The sequence below is a fragment of the Tupaia chinensis genome, unplaced genomic scaffold, assembly GCF_000334495.1.
Source record: "Tupaia chinensis unplaced genomic scaffold, TupChi_1.0 Scaffold143836_1, whole genome shotgun sequence".
Classification (NCBI taxonomy): Eukaryota; Metazoa; Chordata; class Mammalia; order Scandentia; family Tupaiidae; genus Tupaia; species Tupaia belangeri.
This window is the reverse complement of record NW_006203686.1, coordinates 1,946,515-1,958,806: the sequence shown is the minus strand read 5'-3', so window position 1 is coordinate 1,958,806 and position 12,292 is coordinate 1,946,515. Positions and strand designations below refer to the sequence as shown.

At 38.3% G+C, this 12,292-nt stretch overlaps 1 protein-coding gene across 1 annotated transcript in view; it reads right to left on the bottom strand.

Moving 5' to 3' along the window:
- Nucleotides 1-12,292, bottom strand: part of MARCHF11 (membrane associated ring-CH-type finger 11) — a 125,728-nt gene that overhangs the window by 111,844 nt on the left and 1,592 nt on the right. The window contains exon 2 of the mRNA XM_027767023.1: nucleotides 11,018-11,216. Coding sequence (XP_027622824.1) covers nucleotides 11,018-11,216 — 199 coding nt within the window. The remainder of the gene's footprint in view (nucleotides 1-11,017; nucleotides 11,217-12,292) is intronic.

The following is a 12,292-nucleotide window of genomic DNA, read 5'->3' as shown; positions in this document are numbered from 1 at the left end:
CTCTCTCTCTCTCTCTCTCTCTGTGTGTGTGTGTGTGTGTGTGTGTGTGTGTGTGCACGTGTGTGAGTGTGTGTGTCTGGTCAAATTAAAATAAATGAATGACTAAATAAAAATTAAATAATTATTTAAAAAATAAATAAAACACCTAACTCTTTATCAATACTCTATTTGTTCAAACTACTGCCAAACACAGTGGGGCCAGAGCCAGCTCACCACCTGTTCTCTGCAGCCCACAAGTTTCTATGCTTTTTTTTTTTTTATAGATTGAGATTTTTGCTATAGGGTATGTGTGCTCACTGGAAACAGAGAGAGAGAGAAATCACCCTCCAGGGGGGGTGACTGTGGCCACACTGCCGCAGTCCCTTCTCCATTCTCCTCTTGGGATTTTGAGCACACACACACACATACACACACACATGCCCTGCATGAATTTCAAACTTTTAGTCCAGGACTTGGCCATATGGGAGTTTAGACCTTAACCCCTATGCCACCTGCTGACCCCAAGTCCCTATGTTTTTTTAATGGTAGAGAAAAAAAAAGTAAAAAGGACACTATATTTTTATATTGAGATGATACAAAATCTAAACATCAGTGTCTGTAAATTTTACAGGAACCCAGACTTGCTTGTCCATTTATAGCATGTCTTTGGCTACTTTCATGATAGTGACTACAGTGACACATTAAACGGCTATTTTTTGGAACTTCAGAGAAAAATTTCTAACTTATTTCAGTTTGGGTGTGTTTGCTTGTTCGTTTTGGGTTTTTGCTTTAAGGTTTTTGCTGTAGTGTTCATGTACTCGCCTGAAAGAGACAGGCAGAGACAGAGAATGGAAGATGGCCACACCACAATCCCTTCTCCTCCATTCTCCCATCAGGATTTTGAGAATGGAACTACATGTACCTGTTGTGAGTGTCAAGCCACCAGATCTGCAGTTGGCCCTGTGGGAGTCAAGCGCCTTAACCAACATACCACCACCTGCTAGCTCCAAAATGTGCTGATTTAAATAATAAGATACATGTGATCAAGTGAAGACATTTTGGAGCCAAGACAAGTTTTCTCCACCCAACCACTACCCCACCCCATCTTCTTGCTACTCTAATTGGACTTTGACTAATAAACAAAGAAGAGTTTGTTTTTGTTTTTGTTTTTGTTTTTTTTTGTGAGAGGTTTTTGCTATAGGACGCATGCTTTTGCCAGAAAGACGGGGAGAGAGACAGAGAGAAAGCGAGAAATCACCCCCCAGGGGGGATGGCCACACCACAATCCCTTCTCCTCCATTCTCCTCTCGGGATCTTGGGCACACACGCACAGGCACCATGAGTTTAAGCCACCGGGTCTGGGACTCGAACCGCGGTCAACTACATGGGAGTCCAGAGACATAGCCGTTACGTCAACTACTGGCCCCAACAAAAAAAAGCTTTAAAAGGAAGAAAAGCAGATACATACAGGGGAGAAATTCTGGAGAATATTACTCATAGGGGGTCCACACTGGCCCTAAGTCTCACTTTATAATATAAAAGGTTAAGGGACTAGCAGTTGGCATAATGGCTATGTCACTGGACGCCCATGTATTTGATCATGGTTCAAATCCTGGACCCAGTGGCTTAAACTCATGTGCATGCCCAAGATCCCAAGAGGAGAATGGAGGAAAAAAGATTGCAGTGTGGACATCCCCCCTGGGCGGTGATTTCTCACTTTCTGTCTCTCTGTCTCTCTCTGTCTTTCTGGCGAGTGCACGCACCCTTTAGCAAAAACCTCTCCAAAAAAAAATAATAATAATAAAATAATAATGATAATATAAAGGTTAAAAGTGAACTCCAGAGCCACCAAACAGTGTGGTTGTTAAGGCAGCTGGATCCTACATGGCTGACTGTGCGGCTTGAGTCCTGGACCTAGTGACTTGAAAAACACATGATGACTGTGTGTGAGTGCCCCAAATCCTGAGAGAAGAATGGACAAGAAGGGATTTTTGAATGGCTATTTTCCCTGGAGGGTGTTTTCTCATTTTTCCTCTCTCCTTCCCTCTCTCTCTCTCTTACTCCAACAAGCACATAAACTTTACAACAAAATTTTAAAAAGAAAAAAAGGAAAAAAGTGAACTGTGATCCTTAGAATGCAATGCCCTATAAGGCCTCCCTATTTTTTTTTTTTTTTTGGAGAGGTTTTCACAATAGGGCGCGTGCGCTCGCCAGACAAAAGAGAAAGACATAGAGACAGAAAGCGAGAAATCACCCCCCAGAGGGGATGGTCACACTGCAATCCCTTCTCCTCCATTCTCCTCCCAGGATCTTGGGCAAGGACGCACACGCACCCAGCGTGAGTTTTAAGCCACCGGGTCCAGGACGCGAACCGCAGTCGACTACGTGGGAGTCCAGCGACATAGCCATTACGCTAACTGCTGGTTCCCCCTACTTCTTTTTACTACCGTCTCAGAAACATCTGGCTTTGAGACAAATGATGAAATCACTGTACACTGAGAAGACTGACTCCTATGATTGCTGAAAACTAGTGCTTTCATTATTGGCTTTTTTAAAATTTTTTTTTGTTATTTTTCCTCCTTTCTCTCTTTTTTCTCCTCTTTCTCTGTTTTCTTATCTTTTTTTCATTTACCTCATCACTTTGCTGCTCAGCCTCCATGCACTGAGTGTCTAGACACATCTAAGTGAACCGTAGCCAAATATCTGAATACTATTAGGGTCAACAAATTCCTCAATTCCCACTGAATCTGCTGTACAAAGGGAGAAAATTGAAACAGCAGAGAAATTGCAGATCATACCTTCCTGCATGCCTCTGAACTTCTAGAAATTAGGAAGAAATGTATAACTCATCAGATGACTACAAATCACCACAGAGGCACAAGAAATATGAAAAAAAAAAAAAAAAACAAGAAAATACCTCTCCCCCAAGGGAAAAGAATAACTCTTCCTCATCCACAGGCAGTACAGTGAAACTCATGGAAATGTCTGATAAAGAATTTAGAATATTTGTAGTGACAAAGTTAACAGAGATGCAAAGAAGAGAGACAATGAACTTCAGGAGAACAGAAGAAAAGAGCTGATGAGTTCTAGGAGGTGAGGAAGTTCTTACATGATCTGAAAGAGGAAATACACACCATAAAAAAGAATCAAATGGAACAGTTAGAGATGAAGGCTAAAATACAGGAAATCAAAACCTCACTTGAAAGTATTAAAAGCAGACTAGATTATACAGAATATCGAATCTCAGATGTAGAAGACAGAATCGCTGGATTAGAAAAATCCACCACAAAGAAAATAATGAGAATAACATATGAGAAATACTAGATACAATTAAGCCTCCCAACATCCGGATAATCTGTATCCCAGAAGGCAAAGAGACTCATAAGGGCATTAATAATCTATTCCATGAAATCCTGGAAGAAAATGTTACTAACCTAGAGAAGCATTCAAAGATCTGGACCCAAGAAATATAAAAGACCCCAAATAGGATCAACCCAAGAAGATCTTCTCCAAGACACATTATAGCCATATTGACCAAAACCACAGTCAAAAACAAGATACTAAGATTAGCAAGAGAGAAATATCAAGTTACCTAAAATGTCCCTTGGAAACAATATGAGCAAGGAAAGAATGGGAAAATATATTCAAAGCATTGAGTGAAAAACAATTTCAAGCAAGAATACTATACTATACTCTCTGTCATATGGGAAGAAAAGAGAAGAACATTCTCAGAAAACAAAACCTGAAAGAATTCACCGACACCAAACAATTCTCTAAAAAGTTTTGAAGGGAGTGTTATGTCAGGAAAACAAAAGTCAGACACAGAGAAATAAGAATTCAAAAACAACTAAGAAAATGACCAGCTTAATGATAGGGACAAGTCTGGAGTTGAATGTTATCTTCCAGAATTTAAATGGAAAGATTGGACAACAACAGAAGATAGATTATGTACGTACATGTGACTGAACTGGTGAAATAAAATTTTATGACTTTTGACTAAAACATTACTGATCTTCTTCCATGCTTTGTTTTCCAGAGTTAAAGATTATTGTCTTCTCTTGAGTTGTCAACAGGTCCATGTACCTATTATTTGAACAAAATCCTAACCTATTTCCTGGCTTTAAGTCTTAAGCAAAGTTCTCTTAATATTTTTTATTTTGATTTATTAAAGCGAAAACTGCCTTTCTTGAAATTAAAAAAATATATTAAAAAATACCTATTTAATGATCAAAGTAAGCTATATAGCCTCAGCTAGGTGCTACTTCATAGTATATTCATTCTACTCACGAAGTTTCATGCCTACAGTCAAGCATGTGTTCACAGATATGTATATATCAGCTGAACTTGCTATTGAAAGTAGTTAAATTAAGAGATTTTGTAAATCAGTAAAATGTGGGGGGGGAAAAAATGGAAAGCAATTGCAAGGCGCTAGAATTCCCACATGGCCAACCACAGTTCAAGTCAAGTCCCAGACCTGGCAGCTTGCTTTCTCACTCTACTTCTCTCTCTCTTTTTCTCTGTCTTTCTCTGGCAAAACTCATGTGAAAAATAATTAATTAATTAATTAATTAATTCTTTAAAAAAAAACCTACAAAAAAATTTTTAAAAAAAGAAATGAGGAAAAATACATATATAAGAAACAAGAAATGAAAAGTTATTTGTTGATGATAACATGTATAGTTAAACCACTATACAGTGTATTTTGGATGGAAAATCACATTTTGTACCCTGAGATGATGTACAGTGAATGAATGTAAAATAAATAACTAAATTATAAAAAGAAACACTGCACACTTAGCCTATACAATAAACAAGATAGTTATGGTACTATAAAAATATAATTTACATATCTTATTCAGTAGAGATCTATTAAAATGTTTAGTGAGTCAAATGCAGATTCAGGTTTTGAGAATTCAAAAGCAAAGGAAAAAGTTTCTTAAGGGAGGACACTGCCCCGTGATGTTTATGTTGATATTTTTAGCTGCCTATAAAATATACTGTGCATACCTTTAAATATTACCTTTGAGTACTATTTTTAAGTTACCCAGCCATAGTTCTGAAGTCTCCTCTCAGCCTTTCTTTGCTAGACAGCTTACCGAGAATTGAGTAAGAGCAAGTGAGGGGAGAGGACGCAGGCGGTGGCTCACCAAGTCACAGGTTGCAGTCACTTTTGCACCATGAAATGCAAATGCCTTGACGAATTTCAAAAGACAGCATGTAATACTGACCTAGTCCATGCTCTGATGTTTTCTTAATGGCTTTTCAAAATCACAGTCAATGCCCAATGATTTTGTCCGTTCATCATGTATCAGCTACATCATTAAGATAGAAATACCCCTCTCATGACAGAGCCCCCTGGAAGAAAATAACAACCACAGGGTCCTCCAAAAGTTTTATCAATGCCTTCCTTACAAATAGGTATCTTAGAAAGTATCTTAGAAGGATAGCCAAGATGAACCCACTAGGTATAAAATTCTTATCTAATTAAAATCTATTAGACTGAATCCCAGGGTTTTATTTTGGTTGGTTTGTTTTCTTAGAGATTTTTGCTGTAGGGTTTGTGTGCTCCCCAGAGAGATGAGAGAGACAGAATGCGAGAAAACACCCCACCATAGGCGATGGCCATGGTGCAATCCTTTCTTCTCCATTCTCTTCCCAGGATTTTAGGCAAGCACACACATGTGCCAGGTGTGAGTTTTAAGCTACTAGGTCTGGGACTCAAACCACTGTTGACTATGTGGGAGTCCAGAGACACAACCGTTATGCCATCCACTGGTCCCAAATCTCAAGGTTTTAAGAGTATGTATAAAAATGAAAAACAATAATCTTCCTAGGAGACCTTGCAGTTATTCTCTCTGCTATGAGAAGGCCTGCTGCTCATGGGCCATTCTAAGTGCCTAAAGGAAAAGCAGTAAGGAAAAGACTCATAAAAGGGTAATGGGCTAGTAAACACGGCCTGTAGACTCATGTCTGCCAAGAAATTCAGCCCACATTCATCCCTTAAGCCTTCACTGGCAGGCAGGCAGGAGACACCACCAGCCCTTTTCTCTGAGGCTCTAGGTAACAAAGGAGGGAGGACAGCAGGTGGAATCAGCGCTCCTGTAACTATTTGTCACTATGCCTTCATGATTGTCTCCCAGAGGTCTCTTGGACTTCTTTGACCTTCTGCCTACTACCACATCACATGTCTTGACCTGACAGGAGCCATTCCAAAGATTAAACAAACATTGGTTGGCTGTCCCTAAATGAGCTTGGCTGTCCTAACCCTGAGCCACCTTTGAAAGCATCTCAGAGCTGGCCCTGCAGCCTGCATGATTTAAATCAAGTTGCCTCTGACAGGTTTAAAACACACCTGATGTATGTGTACATAACCCAAATCCCAAAAGGATAGAAAAACAGAGGAGAAGGTATTGCAGTAGGACTACACCTCATTGGGGGAATGCTTTCTCTCTCTCTCTCTCTCTCTCTCTCTCTCTCTCTCTCTGGTGAATGCATGCATCCTCTGGTAATTAAATAAATGAATAAATGTATCTCATACCCCCAATTATGAGTACACTCCAATAAGGACGTAAATAAGACCCACGGTGAGAGACACCTAGAGAGTAAATACACTCACATGTGCTGGGGTTACTGTATCTCATAACGCCTGCTTTTAAAATGCTGATTCATTCATCGGTTATAACTAATTTGCTCAGAAGCAGAGGTGGAGTCCTGGAATAAGCTCGAGGTAAAGAATGATAATGGAAAGAGGAGTCACTCAATTCATTTTGGTGATAACAGCCCAAAGGAAATAAGAGAGAAGTGGTCCACTGAAGCTCTCTGCCTCCTAGTTGATGGAGCAAGAATAACAATCAGGGGCAATATTAAAAGGGCACCTACCATGTGCCAGGCACCATTCTGAGCACTTTGCATATATCTATGTACCTAATCGTCAAAATAACGTACAAGATAGATGCCATTATTATCTCCCTTTTAAAGATAAGTTAGCTGAGGTCCAAGTAGCTTGTCTAAAGTAACATAGCTATTACCTTCCATCAACATACATTTTTTCTATGTTTAGGCAATACTTTCATAGCAAGGTTTTCATGCAATACTTCATTGAGTAAATGCTATCTCTTCAAAGATCCATGTCTCTTGGAAAAATACTGAAATCATTCTTAAATGGAATACAGCTTAGCTAAATTATAATGTCACTAACACCTCAAAATAAATTTGATGTTACATGTTTTTGGATTTCACTAAGTTTAGACCACACTATGAGATTTGAAACAGAATTAGCTTTTACTCTTAAATTATCATGAATACATAATCTTGGATATGTTAATAAATAAAATTGATTCTGCAGGTAGGTCGGAAGGTAAATGCATTTTAATTACCTTAAATGTCTTAATTAACTCCTCTTGCTAATGATACAGCAATTAAGGTTTAAATATGTTGTGGAAGACATATCCACTAGCTTCCTACTTGGGTCATGTTGCTGAGCATCACTGAAATCTAACGAAATAGGGAGGTTTAGATCCCAGTTCTTGAAGTGAATGAGAAAAAAGTTAAATGAAGGTTTTAGACTCACTGCAGTTTGTTTCACTCTTGCACACCAGCTTCCTGGCTAACTGCTCCTTGGCCCTCCCTATTTCCATCTCCCTGTGAGCACCAGGGGACACACTGTGGTAAGATCACTTCTGAAAGTACTAGAGGCTTTGCATTAAGTGCCACTGGTGGACTCGAGCTCCCCTACATTTTTTTGGTTCAGGAACCCAGGAGGAAAGTTGTGATATGCCTTTTGATTGACCTGGGCCTGATGAGGACCAAATGCAGAAATGAGGGTAGGGAGGAAGAGCCATTGTAGAAGCTATCATCTATGGTGGGTTAAGGAAGAGTCAGAATCCAGAATGGTGTCTTCTTTTCCTTCCTTTGAATCTAAGCTTGTCCCATGACTTGCTTTAACTAAGAAAATAATGAAGCAGGTGTGAAATTGTGTCACTTTGGTGCTTGAGAATTAAGAGATCTTTAACTTCCACTTTCATGCTTTTAAAACCCAACTATCATAGTATGAGAGGCACAAGACACATGGAAAGAGAACTGTGGCACCAAGCTGCAGTCCCAGCCAGGTTTCCAGCCAACAGCCAGCATGAAGGACAAGAACAATGAATGAGCCATCTTGGATTTTCTAGCCCAGCCAAACCTCTGGATGATTACATGAGGAGAATATCCCATTGACCTCAGTCAACCCACAGATTCTTGAGAGAGAATAAATGGCAGTTGTATAAACTATTAAGTATTAGAGTGGTGTACTATACAGCAATAGAGAGCCAAAACCTTTCCAAATCCTCTTCAAGACGAGGCTGTAACCATCCTCAACCATGTATACAACAAGACATGATACACCCATAAACATCAAGATGGCTAGGATGGATTGATAAGAGCATTTCCCAATATGGTGGTCAACGTCATAGACCCTGGAGCCAGACTGACTGAGTCTGAATCCCAGCTTTGCCTCTGGATATGTACAAAGTAGAAGTTTATTAACTTTTCTATGTCTTAGTTTTCCTTTGTGTAAAATAGAGATCATAATATCCCTCACCCCATTATTTGATATGAAGGTTAAATATCAGTAGCCATATTTATAAAGCACTTAAATAGTGCCTGGCACAGAGAATGTCTTTAGTAAATGTCTTCTCTTAATCATCTGTTCTACATCCAAGAAGCCATTTGTTCACAGCTGTGGGATGGTTCTATACTCAGGACAGAGAAGTACAGGAAATAAAGGAGAGGGCCATAGACACGTTTCCTCTTTGATCCTGCACCAGGTGGAAACAGATCTCTACCACACTAAAAGTATGAAGGTGATCGAGGCAGACTCTGACGAGCCTTCCTGGCAAGTGCAAAAATTAAGAATAGGTCAGTGCTCAGTTTGTGAATCATCCATAAGAGAAAGGTCAGAGAAGCAGTCAAACTTTACCTGAGAATAAACTACTCCTTCATGTAAGGATCCAAATTCGGGAAACACTATCATTGATTTTCACTCATTGAGAATGCCATGCTGTGTATGTATCTAATATAAATGATAAAGTTATTCCTTCTCCAGCATAATCTGAGCTATCACATCATATTCATATCAACTTTGTTTCTAAATCTGATCTTACAGAACACTGAGCCAATTATATCAGGTTATAGATTATGTGATATTATTTATATACATAATCATAAACTTAATCCCAAATGGGTTAGTAATAATAGATTAGCTTGAGGTTTTGATTCTTTCTGGGGAGAAGAGAGTCAGACTATACATAGTTTAAGGAATTTCCTTTGTTAAAATAATTATATTATTGAGTTTATTTTAATGCAGCAAGAGATGGGAGTAATCAATTTTTTTTACTAAAGGATTAGTATTAGTAAATATTATTTTGTTTTTGGCCCAGTTCTTTATCTCCTCTCTATTTTAAAATGCACATCAAAGACTTATTTCTGTTTATTTCAAAATTAATCCTTCCAGATGAATACATATATAATGCCCATAGCCATAAGCTAAAGCTTTTTATATACTTTTCATTTTGTTATAGCTCTTGAGCATTTGACCATAGCTTTTTCCATGGGACTTTTCACCATAGCCTGAAAGTGCTCCCACTTCTTATCTTCTCACATATTTCTAATTATAAAATTATTGTAGAGTTGATTATCCTGATCTTTGGACATGGTTCCATCTGTTTTTCAAAACAACTCTGATAGATCCATAAGTTGATATCCATGTTAATTCATCAATGAGAGGTTCTGGGGAAAATGTGTCAGGTTTTGCCTGTCTTCATCATGATCACATCCCCCACCTACATCTTCTACTTTCACTTTCCAAATTACTTATAAGCCTCAGGATAGCTTGGGAAAAGTCGTATTTTCATTTCATGCTTGCTAATCATGCCTTGAACGGTGACTAGCAAAGATGCAAATTAATTGCAAACTATATGAAGGATGCATAAATTAAAAACTATGAAATTTAAGTGATTAATGCAGTAAGAATTCAGCTTCCAGATTCCTTCAACAAACATTAACAACTTCAGCTATGTTACATTGCTCTATGCAAACTAAATATGGTAATTTTGAAGAGAGAGAAGTAATGCTAGATTTTATTACTTTATCTCCTCCTAACTTCCTAATTTCCTCTTCCTTTTCCTTCCATCACTTCTTTTGTCTTTATGTTCTGAACCTCACACTTTTATATCTATTTAAACTTATCTCCATCTCACTAGCATATTTTTTTAATTACACATTATTCTGCCCTTCTTTAATATGTCATCCTTAATATGTTGTATTTTACATTCCACTGGCCTATTTACAGAACCTGAATCAGTCCTATCATAATTTAAAAAGAAAAACCTCTTTTTTTAGCACATCTATAAGCTTATGGGCATTATGTTATTATGTGATTATAGACAAAAATTTTAAGAATATATACTATTTAGTAGTATATGTTGAGAAAACTTCTGTTATTGTTGAGAAACTTGAGCACACAAAAGTGAAAGTAGTCAAAATTTACTTTTGGGAGAAAAAACTCATATGAATAAGAAATCCTGATTAAATGGAAAGATTATTCAGATTAGAAATAATAGGTTCAATCTTAAGTTTCATACCAGTAAAGTTTTGCTTTACTTATATCTGTTTTTCATAAATGGAGTCAATCAGGGTTTAAATGCTTAAATTATCAACATATTACTAAAACAAAGTAACACTTTAGTTAATAAAAGTATTCAAGTAGACTGTAAGACATTTTATCTTCTTTTCCTTTCAGAAACAAAGATGGAAATACTTCTATCTGTAAATAAATTACTAAAGGAAACCATTTGATTAAAATGTCTTTTGAGTTTCTCAGATAAAAAGTCAGAGCATGCTCAAAGCTCATCTCTACAAATTCTAAATCTTGGTTTTACTGTGATTTGCAGAAATTAGTCTTAAGTAGCATAAGCCGATATCCTTAGAAATAATTACACTCAAGTACATGCATGTTGACAAAACTACTTCAGGAAAAATAAATGCCAGAACGGCGTACCTGGCAGGGCTGTTTCATTTTAATGGCTATGACGTGGTATCTGTAGCAGCACAGTTCGCAGGTCCAAGAGCCCCTCTCACTGATCCACTTCAGCAGACACAGCTGATGTGTATACCGAACCGACCCATCACATCGGCAGGGATTTAAGAGCTCACCCTGAAAAGGACGGGGGTCAGTGTCAGCATTTGTGTCTGCATCTCTATTTTAAACACCTAAAGCCATTTACCCAGAAGGGCACAAGCATCAAACTCTATTCTAGAAAATGAAATTAAAATTTTATACCTCTGATGGGAATGGAACTAAAGTCTTAAAACTATTTCAAAGATATTGCTTAGAGTTACGACATAAATGTTCTACGAACATACAAAATGTCTGCAAGATATAGCTCCTAATACCCTTGAGGAAAAGCTGTACTATTAAATCTCTTTAATAACTTTTAAGTGGATGGTCAGATGCATTTCCTCTGCAGTTATTCTTAATCATTGCTAAAGAAGAAATGCATGGCCTCCCAGAAAGCGGCTTGCAATAGCATTATGCTTTTACTTTTTCTAAATGTAGCATCATAAATATTGACTTAGGGCACTATATTCCTGAGAGCCTGCATATTCTTATGCAATTTCCTTACTTTTAAAAATATTAAACCTAATGTTCTCTCAGACCACACAAGGAGAGATGTAGTATCCTTTCCACTGCACAACTCCTCTCAAATAAGTTCACGTGCACCTTGAATCGTGTTGATCATTCTTAATTGTGTTTCTAACAAAATAGGAAGTACATTCCTATTCTCTTGCTAAACTATTTTCTCGTGACATGCTTTGCAGATCAGTGTGATTAGTCACCAACAGGAGCGATAAGGAAGGCCCTGCCCTTTCTGGCCATTGGTATGGCTCATCCTCATTCTGTATTCTAAGACTACCCTCTCAGGATGTATTTGTAGAAAACGGACTTCACCTTACATCCTATAGGTTTGCTTCTACATATAAGCAAAATTCCACTGAATAATGCATAAGAGATAATGACATGATCATTAAAGCACCTGAGGAGCTTATAACTGGAAAAACAGGTTTAAAAAAAAGACGGAGGAGGGGGGGAGGGTGGTCAAGTTAAACCCTGTATTCGCCACGGGGGTATTTTCATCGCCGGATGGGACTAGCCTGGCGGGAGAGAAACTGGGAGGCGCGCGCTGTCCGTGGTGCTGAAAGGTCGGCGGTCGTGAGAGGGACGGGGCAGCCCCGGGGCAGTCCACCGCCAGCTGCCCTGGGGTCCCGCCGGGCC